Here is an 18,527-nt window from a genome sequence, read left to right on the forward strand (position 1 = left end):
AACTTTTCTCAAATTCCACCTATTCCAATTCTAAGGCTCCAATTTCATCCAATTTCATGCAGTGGAACATAGGTCAACAATTTTTCGTCAATTATTTCATTTTTTATTATTCTTTTAGTAATGTTTTAATCTCAAAGATGCTTTAGTAATATTATATTCTAGATTTTTATATTTGCAGGTAGGGTTTTAGTAGGGCTTTTTATGATTATTGAATATTGAATTGTGCTGATTAGAGATACATCTTTCCATTTTTTCTTCTCCTCTTCCCCTACTTCTTGCTCTTCTCTTCTCCTCTTCTCATTCTCTCTATCAAATCAGAATCAAAGCAGCCCTAACCATCCCGCATCACTTTGTTCTAAAATTCACTCATCAACCACAAAACAAATGGATTAGGTTAAAAGAAATGCCACATTCATCAACAGACCTTCAAAATTACCACGAGAGAAAGATATAGACAAATAAAGTTTAGAATTTTATTCAACCCAATTAATGTCCAAATCCTTTAATTTCATGAGCCACTTCTGTGTATCTTGAGAGACATAAGGTTTCAATGGTGTTTTCTCTTCATCACCAGATGCCACATAATCATTTTTCTTATCATTGGCAAACTTTGCCTGCCTGTTAGGGTGCCTCACCTTAAGCGATAGAAGGCGAGAAACTTCATGTAGGCCCCCCCATTTCTCCAATGCACGTGCAATGTCGTAGCGACCTGTAAAGAGGAAAATGAAAAAGAAAAGGAATAATGTCAAACCATTCACTTTGTACCTCCAATTGTACTTCTTCAAGTTTATCAGAGGACACACACCAAAAGCTCCATTTTGCTTTTGAGCTCATATGGATTTTTAATATTATTACTCCAGGAAGGCCAAATATGAGGTTAAGGACATTGCCTACAACTTCGTTTAAATTTACTCTACACTTTGGTTTTTAATTCCCAATCGACTTGCACAAAATTCTGCAGACCTGCTTTTGAGTGGTTAGCAAAAAGTGTTGACATAAAAGCATGGTTTAGATTTTTGTGTTTTGCTAATGGAAGATTGCAAATCATTCGGTATAGTGACATAATAGTTTGGAGGATCCCCCAGCTGTTAATTTAATAAGCAAGAAAAAGCCAATGCAAATGATGCTGCCTAAAGTGAATATACAGAAAGCATTACTACAATAAAAATAGATGGAAAATTATTTTATGCACCTGCACGCTCAAAAGATTTTCGACTGGGCATATACGAAGGGTCCATTCCCCAGCTCCTTTGGAACCTACTTATCTGCAACATAGAGAGGACCACTTATAAAAACATCACCATAGTTAAGTTCAGAATAAATTATAATCACAAAATAGCACTTCTTTGGATATTAACTAGACTTTTAATTAAAGGCGTATGCACTTGGATTTCCTTTTATCATTAGGCCACAAGCAATTTATTCTTGACAAATGGTTGTTTTGAAATGTATGATGAAATGAAGAGTTCATACATAAACTAGAATGATGTACTTCAGCTTACCTCTTCTTGCAAATTTTCAAGATTATCCCAATAACCCTTTGGTTTGCGGTGTTTATAAGCAAGGGAAAGATTCATCAATGACGCGATTCTTCTAAATCCGCCCATGCGTGTGATTGCCTTCTCAATATCTACTCTTCCATGGTTTCGAAGTTGCTTTCTCATGGGCATAAACCCTTCCTGCCCATATTCTGAAATAAAGGTCAGGAGTTCAGCTTTAAGAATTTCAATATCTCTCCGCAAGCCTGGCACCCTGGGTCTTCGTTTGGATGAATGTGGACCATTGCAATCAGAAATCTTCACAGCTGGCCAACTACAATCAGCATATCTGTCATTATTAGTCAAAGCATTTTTCTCCTCCGAATATAACCCAAGATCGCTTGTTTCCATACACTTTTCTGCTTCTCTTTTTTCAATATAATCCCGAATTGCACATAAGTTTGATGGGAGATCTTCATATATGACCTAAGGAACAAAGAGTTCAGCATTAACAAAGTAATTCAAAGCCTGCCAAAAAAAAAAAGAAAAAAAGAAAAAAAAAAAAAAAAAAAAACAGAGTTAGAATCTACAGCTAATCTATGCACAAGTGACAAATATTTTCTTAGTGGGCATACTGTCATTCTGCTCTCTTTAGCAATGAATAAACAAAATGAAAGTAAGGAGAGAGCAAGAGAGGGAAATTTAAATGAAAAATCCTCATAAGAGAGTAAAAAATCATGGAACCTTGCCAGACCAAGAACAATCCACTATACACAAAGAGATGTAGAACCAGGTCACAATTCAGTGGTCGGACTCTTATCTAATCTCTAACTAAGTAGAATACCAAATCTTCAGCCTTCAAAGATCTCTACATCATTCTTTTGATCTGTCTACAACTTTCGATTCCATGAACATGCTCCTCAATTGATTGTTCTTCTTCTCTGTACTCTGTTGTATCAGTTGATTGTAGCAAAATTGATTTCTTAGCATCCTTGATGTGTATTAAATCACCCAAGTATAAAGTACGTGGTTGCTAGATAGAATATATGAAGAACATAGCCGACCGTAGAAATATATAAAAACCCCAAAACTTACTCTTGATGTTTTTGGGTTCAAGTGTCTCAATCAATCGAGCCTCTCTAAATAATCCTCCAGCGATCGATGAGCATATTGAAATTCTGCCAATCAATCAACAGTATTCTCAATCAATTGAATCTTTCTGGATTCTGGTTCTAAGTCTAATTTCCATAAAAACTCATTTCTGTCTTAGTTTTGGAAACCCAATTTACTTTAAAATATTTTCAAAGCATGTTTAGCCCTAACCCATTATTAAAATAGGCTACCCTAAGGTCAATCTAAGTTCATTACCTATAACCTATCCAACTTCCAAGTGATTGAACATCCATCTTCCTTTTATTCTGTGTTTGACTTGTCTTCAACTGATGTTCGTTGATCAACTCAACGGCACTCTGACACTCAATACAAGTATGTTTCGATGAGTATTATGCCAAGACATGACTATATATCCTAACATAGTGAATAAATATACCTTCGATAACCAGACACTTTACTCTATAGAGCCATTAAGAGAGATCCTCCAACGGTACAGCCTTTAAATTTATTAACAATTTAACATATTCTCCAAATATCAACATAAAAAATAGACTACCACATAGAGTGCAAATCTCAAAGTGTAGGTCTACAATATAAAAAATGCTACGAACCTCTTCCATGATAGCTTCAGAAAGGAAGGAATTCTTGTGCATTCTTGATTCTACTGTGTACTTCAATAGTGTATGATGATTCCCAAGTTGCTCCAGAAGCCATTTTCCCTGAAATGAGTCAAAGTCCCCTTCAACTTGTTTGAAACTAATCTCCTGTTCAACATGTTCACACAAATCTAGGACAACTCGTGCATGGAGCACCATATACAATAGGCCCTTGCATCCTTCCTGAAAATTTGATAAAAATATAAGCTCCTCTAAGTTTTAACAGGATCCACTGTCTTAAGAGTGGAGTATGGCTCACAGTTTAGCTTCAATGGGATATAGTGAATTGAATCATTTTCAGTATATTATACTATTGTAAGGAAATTAATACACACACAAGAAAAAATAAGAAAATGGTATGAATTTTCATGAAAAAGGATACGGAAAAAAAGAAAAGTTGTTCATTGTTATTATACTTCGCTAGTAACATATTGACCCAAAATTAGACGAGTCCAGGAACATCAACGAGTAGGTGAGGCTTTCATACCAGATGAGATGGTCAGGAACTCTACTGGCAATATATTGAACTTGAAAAGTTACTATTTTGACCAGAATGAAGTTGTACCAGAGGAAGCTTTCTTTGTCCAGTTTAACTTTGACTAGAATCGAATTGCACCAGTGGAGCTTTTCCTTGCAACCAGTTCAATATCGAACAGAATCAACTTTCACCAGTGGAGCTTTTTCTTACACTGGTACAAGCTTGACAGAAAATCCCGATTCCTCAATGATTTGAATTCACGCTGGACTCTTAACTAGAGGATAGATTATGACAACAATAAATACAGGACTTTAGTGTGAAAAAATTGCAGAAAAGGGAGTGTACACCTAGGTATCCAAAAACCCTAATTTTTTATGAATTTAAAAGATTTCTTAATTCTTAAGTAGGAAATTCATTAGATACCCTTTATGAATAATTTTGATTTAGTGAGAGCAAGGAGCTTCATTGTGATTGTTCAAAATCAACTGAAAATGCATATTTCAAATCATTCTACTTGAAGTTGACATTGGAGGATTAAATGAGAAGAGGGAGGATTGTTCATTGAGCAATCATGTTCAACAGTCAGCAGCTTGTTTGGGAGATTGTAGTAGTGAATCTGAAGTCTTCAACAACTGGGCTCTTGTGAGTATGAGCATAGTTCGTGTAACTTTTCTTCGATGTAGTGGATTGCATTGCTCTGGACAATGGTCTAGTCGTTTTTCCTTGTTGAGGTTTTCCACATAAAAATTTGGTGTTTTCTTTCCTTACTTGCTTTACTCTATTTTGTGGTTGGATTGTTGAGCAATTTATTTAATTTAAAGTTTTAAATAAACCTAAAATATAATTATTCGTGAAAAGAAGCTAGTTGACCTGTTGACACTCCTCTAGGTGAATAAGAAATCGGACTATATCAACTATCCACTTTTGCAGAGTGAAACTCCCGAATTTGAATGAATATTAAGAAATAAAAAAGTAGGACAGTGGGTCAATTTTGTGTTTCAGAAGAGCCTATGAGCCGTATAAAGTTGATGGTCCTCTAACTGGTGAATGAATTTCAACCTTTGGTTGGGCGAGTCCCCAAGTAGTTGCACCAATTTCTGCTCTAATGCAAACTTTATTCTTTTCTTCCTCATTGCTTCTTTACGAAAAACCCTATTAATTTTAATTGTATTTGTTATGACAAACGCAACAAACCCAAGATAAAATCAAGAATCACGACAAAAAAGTGAACACACCACACAAAGAATACAGATTTATACGTGGTTCGGCAACAGCCTATGTCCATGGTTGGGATCCGACAAAAGTTTTCACTATGTATAAAATCGGAGGTTACAAGTTTTCAGCCCCACTCTGTTTCTGTACGAATTTCAGTCTCTCTCTCTTTCCCACTCCAAACCTTATGAAGTGAAACCTGACATCAATGTGCTTGGTCCTCTCATGGAACATCTGATTTTTAATCATATGTGTGGCACTCTAACTGTCGCAAAACACAGTAAAATCATCCTGCTGCAAGCCCAAATCACCGACCAAGCCTCTCAACCATATAACTTTCTTCAATGCATCTCTAGCTACCATGTACTCAACCTCAGTAGTAGACAACGCAACTACGGGCTGCAAAGTCGCCTTCCAACTGATCACACTCCCACAAAGAGTGACGACATACCCTGTCAAGGACCTCTTCTATCAAGATCTCCAACAAGATCCGAATCAACATATCCAGCAACACTCCCACACGTCACTACCTCTACCATAGACTAACCTAACATCTGCAGTACCTCGCAAGTATCGTATATCCACTTCACAGCTTACCAATGGACCTTGCCAGGTCTATCCATGTATCAGTTCACTACACTAACTGCATGTGAAATGTCTGGCCTAGTGCACACCATAGCATACATAAAGCTACCAACTTCACTAAAATAAGAAACACGATACCTGTGCTCCACCTCCTCCTCGGTATGTGGTGACAATCGTGCTGAAAATCTAAAATGGACAGCCAATGGAGTATTCACTGGCTTTGATGCCTGCATACTGAAGCGTTCCAGTACCTTCTCAATGTATTTCTTCTGTGACAAATACAATCTGCCCTCTCCTCTGTCCCTATGAATTTCCATACCCAATAACCTCTTTGCAACACCAAGATCCTTCATCTCAAATTCACCACTAAACCGAGCCTTCAACATGTTGATTTCAGACATGTTCTTGCAAGCTATCAACATGTCATCAACATACAGCAACAAATATAAATACGAACCATCTGAGAGCTTTCTGTGATACACACAACTGTCAAATGTACTCCTACAGTAGCCATTCCCAAACATAAAGGTGTCAAATTGCTTGTACCACTATCCAGGAGACTGTTTTAGCCCATACAAGGACCTCTTCAATAGGCAAACATGATCTTCCTTTCCCAGAATCTCAAACCCCTCAGGCTGATGCATATAAATCTGCTCTTCCAACTCACCATGCAACAAAGCAGTCTTGACATCAAGTTGCTCAAGCTCCAAGTCATGCAGAGCAACCACAGCAAGTAACACCCAGATTGAGCTATGTTTCGCCACAGGAGAAAACACTTCATTGAAATCCACCCCTTCTCTCTGTGTATAGCCCTTCACCACCAAGCGTGCCTTTCCCTCTGTGTATAGCCCTTCACCACCAAGCGTGCCTTGTACCTCGCATCTTCCACCCCTAGAATTCCTTCCTTCCTTCTTAAAGACCTATTTACAGCCCCCAATCGCCCTTAGGCTTCTTAACTAGCTCCCAAGTCTGGTTCTTATGAAGAGACTCAATCTCCTCACTCGTGGCAACAGACCACGGTGCTGACTCTCCACCTGTGATGGCCTCATGATAAGTACACGGCTCATCAATATCCTCTACCACACTAAGTGCATAAGCAACCGAATCAGCATGTGAAAACCCATACTTCTCAGGTGGCCTAATATCCCTCTTAGGCCTGTCTCTAGCCACACTATACTGTTATAACTGTGCATCTCCCTCGGCCCGAAACTGCACCTGCTTGTGAGTCGATCGAACAGGACTATCCTCTAACTGAACCTCTACAATTCTCCACCTGCTCACTGACACCCTGAGCTTTCCTTGAATCAACTACCTCCTTATGGGGAGTAAACATTGCAGACTCATGAAAGGTCACATCCCTGCTAACAAGTATCTTCTTTCCTAAAGCCTCTGGGTACCATAATTTGTATCCCTTGACCCCAGGCTAGTAACCAAGAAATATCCATTTCTTAGCCCTCAGTTCAAGCTTCCCCTCATTCACATGAGCATGTGCCAGATACCCAAATATTCTTAGATTACTATAACTAGTAGGAGAATTATACCATACCTCCTCTAGAGTCTTACAGTCGATGGAGACCGGTTCACCAAGTAACTAGTTGTAGAAACAGCTTCAGTCCAAAACGCTTTGTCTAACCTTGCATTGGACAGCATACCCTGTGCCCTCTCCAATAGTGTTCTGTTCATCCGTTCTGCAACTCCATTCTGCTGCAGAGTCTTCCTCACTGTGTGGTGTCTCATAATCCAGTGAGTCTTGTAGAACTCATTAAATTCTCCATCACAAAATTCCAAGCCATTGTCTGTCCTCAAGCGATCGACCTGTTTTCCTATCTGCTTCTCAACCAAGGTCTTCCACTGCTTGAATGTAACAAAAGCCTCATTCTTGTGCTTCATAATATAACCCAAACTTTCTGAGAAAAGTCATCAATCAGCGTCATCATATATCTACCACCACCATATGAAATAACCTGAGAGGGAGATCAGAATGAATATAATCCACCGCACCCTTGGTTCTATGAATTCCTATACTAAACTTCACTCTACACTGCTTCCCAAAGACACAATTCTCACAAAAATCCAGTTTCCCATTTTTCTGACCACCAAGTAAACCCTGCTTACTCAACATCCATCCCCCTCTCACTCATATGCCTAAGCCGCATATGCCACAATCTGGTAGTATCTGAATCCGGATCTGAGGATGATACAACAATTGAACCTGTGATTGTGTTACCCTACAAAGCATATAAACCATGCTTCATTAGTCCTTTCATCACCACAAGAGCACCATTGAAAACCCGAATGACTCTACCTCCAACCTTATAAGTTCACCCGATGGAATCCAGCGTACCCAGGGAAATCAAATTCTTTCTCAGTTCTGGTACATGCCTAACATCAGTCAGTGCCCTCACTATGCCGTCATATATCTTGATTCGAACTGTACCGATACTTATAACTTTACATGCCGCATCATTCCCCATCAGAACTTCCCCTCCATCAATAGAACGATAAGAGGTAAACCAGTCCCTGTTTGGACAAGCATGAAACTAGCAACCTGACTCAAGAATCCACTCATCGCAAGAGCTGCCAACTAAAATTGTGAGAACATTACCACCATCTGAATCATTACCCTCTGCAACAGCCACACTTTCAACTTCGGAAGATTTTACCTTTCCCTTCTTACGCTCTCGACAATCCTTTTTGAAGTGCCCTTCCTTGTGACAAATGAAGCATCTTAATACCTTCGTTTTGTTCTTAGACTTAGAACGACCTTTACTGCCAGACCCTCTCTTCTGATTTGTTCTCCCTTTAACAAATAACCCCTCTATCGAACTTTTTGTATTGCCCTCAAACGCCCTTTTCTGCAACTCCTTAGAATTCCAAGTTGCCTTCACGCCTTCCATGGACAAAGCAGTTCTGCTATACATCATTGTATCGACAAAGGTCTCATATGAGGGCGGTGGAGAACACAATAGAATAATAGCCTGATCTTCATCCTCTATCTTAACATCGATATTATTCAAGATGGTCAATAATAGCCTGATCTTCATCAATACTATTTACCTCATCAAGATGGTCTTTTAGAGACGAACCTTCGTGCATCTAAAGAGTGAACAACTGCTTCTTTAGATACAAGTGATTCGCAAGATATTTTGTCATATACCGGGACTCTAACTTCTGCCACAACCCATCCGCCGTGGTCTCTCCAACAACTTCTCGCAGAACCTCGTTACTCGAGCACAACAAAATCGTACTATGTGCTTTCTCCATAACCTCATCTTTGTCCTTGATCTTTTCTGGCAGTACATCATTCCCCTTCAACGCCTTGGATAACCCTTGTTGAACCAACGAAGCCTGCATCCTAACCCGCCATAGGTTGAAATCATTTCTGTCGTTAAATTTCTCGATTTCCAGAAACTTGGACAACATCCCTACTTTGAACCGAAAGCTCTAATACCAGTTTGCTATGACAAACGCAACAAACCCAAGATAAAATCAAGTATCGTGACAGAAAAGTAAACAAATCACACAAAGATTTATACGTGGTTCGGCAATAGCCTACGTCCACGGTTGGGATCCGGCGAAAGTTTGCACTATATGTAAAATCAGAGATTATAAGTTTTCAACTCCTCACTCTGTTTTTGTACGAATTTCAAAGTCTCTCTCTTTCCCACTCCAAATCTTAAGCACCCTTATATATCGGGTTACAAGAGACTAATTAGGGTCCACAACCCATGAGCAAAAAACTGGTCAAAAATTTTCCTCTAACGGGTCGTCAGGTCATAAGCTGGTCGTAACGCGACCTGGCACCAAATTCGGGCCACAACATCACAGTATTTGAGCTGCATTATTTTGCGCATTTGATAAGTACAAGTAGGCCAATTAGGTATGAAACATATATAGTAAGTTCCATGAGAGAAGGGAAAAGGTTCCTAATAAGTAATTTAATTTTTTTCATAATTAATTAATAAGAACTGTTTCAGTTCACAGTATAACAGAAATCCTACTTTACCTGAAGAATGCAAACTTTGTTGTTTTCTCGTGATATAATCTTACTGATGGCTAGATTTGGAACTATCCTGAAAAATTAGATTGATAAGGAAACAAGATCAGAAAGATAATCAAAACTTGATGGGAAAGCATGCAAGGCGCATATGGAACATAAATTTCCAAAATTTTCTAATTCAGGGATCAAAGTAATCGAATGAAGTGTATAATGAAACTGAAATCAGAGCCTTCCTCTCAGTTATAATTTTCTTTGATTTTTTAATTATTTCATATTCTTTCATAATGAGTAATATACAGGATTCATCCAAGATCCAAATTCATGCCAAAATACAAAGTTTTCAAGGATCATATTAGCAAGAAGGCTTAGATATCATTAAGATAGCTGAAAATAACATAGGAGGGAACACAAATATGAACATGAAAAGCAAAAATACTTGATAAAATTCAAAAACTATCAAGGGAACAGTATAATAAAGCAGGACTGATTAGTGGAAATAATGTAAAGAGAGAAAACCCTACATGGGAATAAACTTCATAAGCACAGGATGGCCCTTTATAGTTTTATCTGTTATTTCCCCCCCCCCCCCCCCCCCCCCCCCCGCCAAACAAAACAAAAAAAAAACAAAGCATTTTGTTAATAATTTGGACCAAACTTTCTGAGTCTTCAGCATTACACATCTACATAAGTCTTAAAACTTTATATAAATGCTTTATTTTCATTCTGGAACATACTGATCACGTTTTTGTCCTCCTGGGACAACTTCACATTTTGGTCCTCTCTTACCCAGGAGGACCAAAAATGAACTTCAATTTGAGGCTTGAATAAAACAAATGGACTTAGATATATTATTTTTAATTCTATTCTAGTCATTTCTTGAGCTTTCAGTCGAGTATTTAGGTACCAGTCTTCTCCAATTATTCACCTCATTACAGGTTTCATATGGTATAAATATGGGTAACAGACTATTCAAAATATAACACAAACAAAAAAACTACCAATAAATAAATACTGGTGCTTAATAAGTTTACAAATGCTGCATCAATTGGTATCAAACCTATAACTAGCTTTCCTTTTGAAAAAAACCTGTGAATAGCTTGTTCTGATGGTTAACTACGAAAAAAAGGGCAATCGTTCAAGCAGCAAAGATTGTGGTTTATAACTATAATGTCCTAATTCTTTCTCAACTATTCCCATTTCCCAAAATAATATTTTAAATGATACAATTATCCACACATTACATGTTATGTATGCTTTTTATCAACTGCTTCAATAGTAGAAGATGAAAAGAAAAACTTGACTTGATTTGATTCTGCTTGATATAATGCAAGGTTTTTCTATTGAGTATAATCCACTTTCTTGTTTTTCCTTTTCCCCTCTTTTTTTCTCTTTTTCAGTGTATGAGGTATTAAAGCAAATTTATTTAAAGGTAAGAATGACCCATACTGGAATATACTCCTATGATTTAGTATCTCTCTTTTACTAGGAATCACTATTTTATTCTATCGCTAATCCTTTCTCTTTGTAGACACCTAAAGTAATGAATGACAACTTAATAGAACATAGCAGCTCTGATATGTCTTCCCAGACTGCTATTGTGGAATGGTACTGGATCTAGTAACATGACCAGCAACTTTGATAGAGCACAGATTCCAATTTCTGAAGTTGCAGAATAATAACATATTATTTCAGTCCTCTCAACAGTCATTCTCAAAGATTAAAGTTCCATGAAATGGAAGCATATTTTGCTTACTCAGGAAGACGCTCATAAGCAGTCAAAACATTCCACACTTCACGAACAGGAGCTTTCACTGTTATGCAAGCAACAACACAGCGATGGACACCTCCATTTTCCTTCAGCCCAAAACCATTTTATCAGCGAGACTGCCAAACAAAAGTTTCTCTCCCTAGAAAAGGAAAACAAGGGAGAATAGTCTAGAATTAATTAATTACCAATAGGCCATCAAATCTACGAAGATGAACTTCATCCACCATGCAAGGCCTATCAAGTTTGCAAACTTTCCCGAATACACCCCAGTTACTGTTCAACTCACCAGAAGAAGGGGGCAATGGGCCAAAATTAGAGCCAGCATAACTCTCCATGATCCCACCAAGAGTAAGATTATCCTTCTCTGACAAAGAATTATCATTGTCTATGCTAGCGGAAGTAGTGAAAGCCATGGATGTTGTACCCAAGGAACTTTCAGTCATTGATATATTCTGATTCCCTTGAAAATTTCTTTCAGCTCTACAAGCCAATGCTTGAAGATTCACGGGAAGATCTGATCTGATAATCCTCTCCAAGAATATGGCTGGGAAGTTGAACCTAGGTATCACATTAACTTCATATGATAAAGTTGTCATTGACAACCTGCATAATATAGTAACAAATAGAGAGAATTAGGAATGTTAAAAATGGGTTTAAGTGACAGTAGACACATATTAATAATTGACATTAGACAAGTAGATACATAAAGACACAGAGAATAATAAATTGATAATATAATGAAGGGAAGTTATTGTCCTGCAACTATATATAATCATCTTGGCTTTATTCATAATGGATAGTGTGGAGCCAGATAAATACTGTACAACAAGGCCCAACTCCGCGGATCCAACTTCATGGTAAGTTGGCAGGGGTATTTTGGTAATTTACACACCTGTTATGTTGCCCTAATGTGAGGGTATTTATTTATTTTGAACTCTCTGTATCTTGTGCCGTTTTGATCATCATAATGAAACCCCTGCATCCCTTGGACGTGCCCTATTTTTGGGTGAACCAAGTAAAAATATGTGTGTTCTTGTTGTGTGTTTTTGATCTCTTTTATGTGTTTTCTGTTTAATTTCGCAACAATTCAAACATATGAAAATGATACTGCTGGATCCTTAAAGGAAAAAATTGAGTTTCTCAAATTTTAACACTCTTTTGAGGATTTTTGGCTCATCAGGTTGTGGAAGTTTTATAGTTAATGGAAACAAAAACAGAATCTTATAAATTTGAGTATTTTCACTTCAAGATCATTATAGTATAAGATTCCCTTTCAAATCCTCTGCAAATGTCATTCAATGGGTAATTCCTCCCATACCAGATTAAGGCATGGAGCCAACCAAGTTTTAGCTTGTGGTAAGTTCAGCTTACGATAAAGATTAGTCAACCAGTAAAGATAGATGCATGCTGATCATTGAACATAGTGAAGGCGGCATAAACATAGAAACCATTTGTGTTTATTTATTATAAGAAAGTAAAAAAGTCAATTTTTACCTTCAGATTCGCAATGGAGCTACATTCTCATTATTTCATGATCCATGGTTTAATAGATGACTTTTCTTCAAGCATTTTAATCAAGAAGATTAGTGACTGATTTCCCTAGAAATTCTAAACTTGCTGTCTTGTCGGTGAATGACAGTTGGGATTCCTCATTCTTGGCCTTCTGCAGTGCACAATCTGTTTCTTAATCAAAGGACTACTAATGTAGATAGAATTGTGTGGAAATATGGTAACTTCACTTTCAAGTCCGTATGGGGAACAGGCTCCACAAGTGAACTGGTTTAGCAGGCCTAGGAATGCTTTCACAGCTTGTCTAATTATGCATGATGGTCTACCTTCATTCGCTAATCTCAAGAGAAGGGGTATTAAACTTGCTTCTATATGTTATCTCCGTTGTGAAGGTGATGACCATACTGAGCATCTGTTTTGGGAATGCTCATTTGCACAGAGCTTATGGAAATGGTTTTTCAGAATTTTTAATTGGGAGGGGTTTGATTGGCTGAATTCTTTCCAGGACCTTAACGGCTGGTTCATTAATTACAGTGCTTCTTTGAATTTGAAAGTGAAAGTAACAAGAAATATATTTAATGCTATTCTGTGGCAGATTTGGAGGGAGAAGAACTTGATATTACATCAAGGCAGGCATAGGGATGTTGATGCAATTGCTAGAGAGATCTTTGCTGATTGCCTTCAGTTTCTAGGTTTATGTCTTGAAGATTTTCATGTAATTTTTTGATGAGGTAATTTTTTGCTGGCTGCACTTCATGTAGCTGGTTTATTTGTACCTATGTTTTTTGTTAAGAAGACTTTCTTCTCTTTTCAATGTATTCTTTGTACATATTTATTTAATAAAATAACCATATTCAGGAAGGAAAAAAAAATGTAAATTTTGGCGATTTGAATTGGGCTAGAATTTCGGGGTAACTAGGATTCCTGCAAGAGGAAGATCCCTTTCCAGTAAGGAGGGTAGTCCCTCCTCCCAACTGCTGCAGGGAGCCACTACAATCCCTTCTGGTTCTCCCCCAACGCTGCATGGTGAAACCCTTTTGACAATGCAACAAAATCTTGTTTTTGAACTTGAGTTTCTATGAGAACTGCATATGGCAAAACAAGGCGATCGTCGTTAAAGAGGATGTAAAGGAATATGTTGACTACTGAAGGATACTACTCCTCAACAAGTGTAAGGTTATCTCTGAGCCTGTGAAAAGAGAAGGTTGGTCTGAGCCTGAGAAAAGGACCAGTGTATAGGTTTCTTCTCTACCTGGTAAAGAGAAGTGAGATAGTGAGACTTGGGAATCCTCGGGAGGCTCCCTTGGAAGCAAGGACATTGGCAGGTGCCAAACCTTGTAAATCGTTGTGTCTTGTGTTTGCAATTTCTATCCCTTGAACTCCTTATTTGTTGTCTTCTTGCAAACCATTGTTCCGTGCCTTGTTTGATTTCTGGTCTGTTTGCACACCAAAGACCAATCTGTTTGTCGAGCAAGCATACTTAGATTTCCATCTTCGTACTCTGTTTAGCGCTAGAAAACAGAATACCCAAATCCACCCTTACCTATCCCAAAAACAGCCCTTAGTCAACCTCTGTTTTTGTGTAGCTAGCCTTAAGCCACAGCCTGATTAGTCCCAAGCTTCACAAAAAGCTTTTGATCTTGCCTAAAAACTATTCACCCTCCGCCGCCGCCTCCTCCTCCTCTAGAGTCATTGTCTCGGCAACAGCCACATGCATGTTAGAAACCCTGTTGAACATAACATGGACCAAGGGATAATGTCCTTGAGGCATTTTAAAGCAAATGGCGCTTGCTCTAGAATGGTGATTCTACAAAATTGGAAGTCCTCATAAAATTTTGTAAAGAGTTCATTTAAAAACCCCTAAAATGATGGCTCGCATGTAATGAAATACATCCAAATAAGACATTACCAAAAGAAAAAGATTTGTGTTAAAAGACATATAAAACACAACTGAACACCATTTTTCTGCTGGGAGTTCAACTGCCTCTTAAGTAGGCGTATAAATGGATCAGATTTGGACTGGATATGGCTTGATCCAATCCGATTCTGATACAATTATTTTCTGATCTGATCCGATAAACCAGACGAATTATTTATGAATGAGTTCATATCCGATTTTTTTATTAATTGGATATCGGGTCTGATAGCTAGATCCGTTAAGGGTGTGATTTTTTGTTCAAAATATTTAATGTCAAAAGAGAGAGACAAACAATGGTTAGTTAAAAGAAAAGAGAGAGAAACCAGAGAAGACAACTAAAAAATGAACAAAATAAAAATAACAGAAGAAGAAAATCATATATTATAGGGTGTCAGATCAGACGGGATCGCCCATATTCCGTATCCGATTTATATAGCTAATGGATTATTGGAGTTGGATCTCTAACGGGGTATCAGGTTAAATGTTTCAATCCATATATGAGTTATCGGATTGGATTCGGATCAAAGCCCAGTCTATTGACAGGTCTACTCTTCAGCAAACACCCTTATTTTTATCACGTGGTATACTTGGAACAATTTCAGCAGCACCATGGAAATTCTTTTTCATTCTTCTCGAGTGTTTGTTTGTTACCATGTTGATGATAATCCAAAACATATTGGATTTAAATAAAAATATATACATCAAATGTTCACGAGACAAGAATTATAAGAAATTTTCAATCATACAGGTTGTTCAGGGCAGTATTTTTCCATCCAATTTCATATAAGTCCATATATTAATGAATATTATATATATATATATATATATATATATATATATATATATATATATATATATATAAAGGATGGATTTAGTGCTCTAGAAGTACAGTAGTAAATAACTTAGATATACAGCACTTCTGGAACTAAAACATGTAAAAGAGAAAAAAAGGGAGAGATAGAGAGCACATACAGGACAATTAACTCAACAATCATAGTTAAACATGTTATTCAAACAGAGATCATGGTATCTACCTTTTGCAAGTTTTCAAAGACCATTTTCCTTCAAACTTCTTAAAATCCCCATCAACCATCGAAAAACGGAGTTCACGATCATTAGCCTGAATTAGGAGCAATCTTTTAGAGTGACAATGAACATATGCATAACTAAAAACACTCAATTTTAAATATATGCAGCAGAGAGTTGGGAAATGTATTTAAAACTACATAAGATGTTACAAATATATTAACTAAGGCATCAAACAGACTAAGAAAGGTGAACCTTGTTCCTACACACATAATGGAAATCAATTTAAATTTTCGAATTACGTAGTTTAGGTGAAGGAGTACAGGAGACCTTGAATTTATCACTGGAGATAAAGATCAATTTTCAAAAAAAAAATGGTAGCGGCAAGAAGAAAAGAAAGAAGAATGAGAACCAACCATAATTGGGACCCTTAAATATCATAAGACAAAGGGAACTGGAACAATAGGTAGTCATTAATGATTAGACAAAGGAAAAGAACAACAATTGGCTTTATTCATCTTTCTAAAGACATATAAGGAAAGGTGGACTTTTTTTGGGGATAGAGGGAGTATTTGAGATTAAGATGGTTACCAAATTAGGGAATTCTTGAAGATCCAACACAACATGTGCTTCTATGTGCCAATATAGTGCCTGTTGCAAGCCTCTTTGCTCCAACCATATTCGCCCAGGATGCGGACATGGAATTGTCCCACTGAAAATCAAGTGTGCAGTACATTGAGTTAACAACAATAATAACATCATTATCACAAACATACACTAGTGGGAAAATTGAATTAAAAAATCATAATAGAAGTCCCTACTATACTGAAAAACCAAGTAAATGGGGAAGAGGAATGGCTGGCATATATACAAAATAATATGCATATATATATATATATATATATATATATATATATATATATATATAATAGTTAATCAGCCTCTTTCAACTAATGAAGTAGTTAGAAGCTCACTACTTCACCACATTGTTATATAACCTTCAAATTGAGAAAACTGTCTCACATAGTAAAGTACAGGCTTCTTCTAGTCCAAATGGAATTTTCAATCTTCACAAAAAAGAATATTCAAAATAAACCATCTAAAAGTTAGGAGAATAATCTACTAAGAGAGAATCAAATTTCATGCTCTCCAAAAAAACTCTGTTCTAAGCACTACATTTTCTGGTTTCTGGAAATCAATGGAAGAGAAAAATATATATGAACTTGCAAAGGAAAAAAGGAACAAATTATGTGGAAGTCCAAAATACTATGTGCACATCCATTCGAAGGTGATTCTTTTCTACAACCCCACAAGTGGAAGTCCCAAAAAAGAGATCACGTGTTTTCTACTAAATATTTGTATTTTTTTTGCCATAAACGCACTCCACTCCACTTCTTTATAAATACATCCACGTTGAATGTGAAATTATTGAGAATGAAGTATACGGGGCATTTATATCCATGAGTTCAAGAAAAAAATAAAAAAATAAAAAAAATGAGTGCATTTAAAAAATAAATAAATAAGCGCAGCACATTTATCATTTCATATTGCCAAATGCCTATTTAAGTACCCATTTTATCATCTAAATGGTCCAATTAAACCAATATGTTGCAAAACATGACTACAAATTCGACCCTCTTGAGAATAAAAATGTTGACAACTTGACAAACTATATATATATATATATGGTATAGAAGAGATTCAATTTTTATGAATTTACCTGGAAACAAGATTGGGGATGAAATCGGCTAGCCTCTCGTAGTCGGTGAGAGCATCCCAAACCGAGTCAATGTTGGCATTAACCAAAATTTGGGCCTTAATTCTTCGTTCCCGCCACGATATCACTTCAACCTCGCAACGGACCTTTTTCTCTTCTTCTTCGTCGTCGGCATATTCGTTTTTGGCTCTGTGTCGGTTACCATAAGCAAAATGACTTGTAGGGTTCCATTTGGGTCTGTCAGTGGAAGCGCAGACAAGGCAATTGTTGCGCAGAGAGAGGTTAGACTCTGAAAAACATAGATATCTAGGGTTTGTTGATGTTGATTTGAAGGTGAAGTCTAAAGAGAGTGATACAGAGCGCAGGTGTGAAGCCTTGCAGGTTATCATGGATAGAGAGAGTGTGTCTCTGTGTGGTGACGGAGTGTTCAGTTGAGTGGAGATTTTGAGTAGTTTGCTTTTATCTGTTGGAGACCGTTAATTCCTCACCACGAGTGTGTGTGTGGTGTTGCTTTTGTCCCCGTGCTAACTCGGAACTGCGTCGTTCAACTGCCTCCAGAGGGGTATTTTAGTTTTTTTCCTCCCTCCATTTCAATATAATTGTTTACTTCGTAAACTTGTAACTCACATCAAAATTACACGAGTAGTTTACGAAATGGATAATTCTATTGGGACGAAGCAGAAGTAGTATTTCGGTAAACCGGATTGGCGAATAAAAATTGAAAAACTCCAGTTTCTTTGGTTAGAAAGGGCCAGGTTCGAATGCAGCTTAACCCAGTTTAACCCTAATACTAAACAATGGAAAGCACATTCAAAATAAAGCAGGTTCAAATGTCCAAAGTCCATTTTAACCAATCATGCGTGAATAATAATTGTTCTCCAATAAATAAATATAATCAAACCAGCAGTGCTAAATTAGGACTACATCACAACCTTAGCAAAACGTTTAGCCAAGCAAGATTGTAGTGAAATTTTTTGTAATGATTCGGTCATTTTCCTTCCTTTTCATTATCTCAAATTTTACGAATTTTCTTTTTCCGTTAATTTTTCCTTTCGAATTCGGGTTTT

The 18,527-nt window shown here is 37.1% G+C and overlaps 1 protein-coding gene across 2 annotated transcripts; it reads right to left on the reverse strand.

Moving 5' to 3' along the window:
• Positions 1-451: 451 nt before the first annotated feature.
• Positions 452-17,905, reverse strand: LOC132267351 (uncharacterized). Of its 2 annotated transcripts, none has more exons than XM_059768516.1 (10): positions 17,464-17,905; positions 16,335-16,455; positions 15,752-15,837; positions 11,476-11,893; positions 11,276-11,376; positions 9,529-9,595; positions 3,203-3,310; positions 1,503-1,964; positions 1,193-1,265; positions 452-709 (listed from the first exon to the last, which is right to left on the reverse strand). In XM_059768516.1, exons 1-10 carry the CDS (start codon positions 17,847-17,849, stop codon positions 474-476), a joined length of 2,058 nt encoding a protein of 685 aa, XP_059624499.1. In that variant the 5' UTR covers positions 17,850-17,905; the 3' UTR covers positions 452-473. The 2 variants fall into 2 exon arrangements, with proteins under 2 accessions (XP_059624499.1, XP_059624498.1); XM_059768515.1 differs by having other exon boundaries at positions 3,203-3,430.
• Positions 17,906-18,527: the final 622 nt, after the last annotated feature.

Source organism: Cornus florida, unplaced genomic scaffold (assembly GCF_030987335.1).
Source record: "Cornus florida cultivar Cherokee Brave unplaced genomic scaffold, ASM3098733v1 CherokeeBrave_3.0.0_Hap2_Chr07, whole genome shotgun sequence".
Taxonomy (NCBI): Eukaryota; Viridiplantae; Streptophyta; class Magnoliopsida; order Cornales; family Cornaceae; genus Cornus; species Cornus florida.

Excerpts from the sequence above, each read along its gene's own strand:
- LOC132267351 (XM_059768515.1), bottom strand. The coding sequence starts at position 17,849 with ATGATAACCTGCAAGGCTTCACACCTGCGCTCTGTATCACTCTCTTTA. Across the intron at positions 3,431-9,528 it reads ACAAAGTTTGCATTCTTCAG|GAAGGATGCAAGGGCCTATT; the intron begins GTAAAGTAGGAT and ends TCAAATTTTCAG. Across the intron at positions 710-1,192 it reads AAAATCTTTTGAGCGTGCAG|GTCGCTACGACATTGCACGT; the intron begins GTGCATAAAATA and ends TCCTCTTTACAG.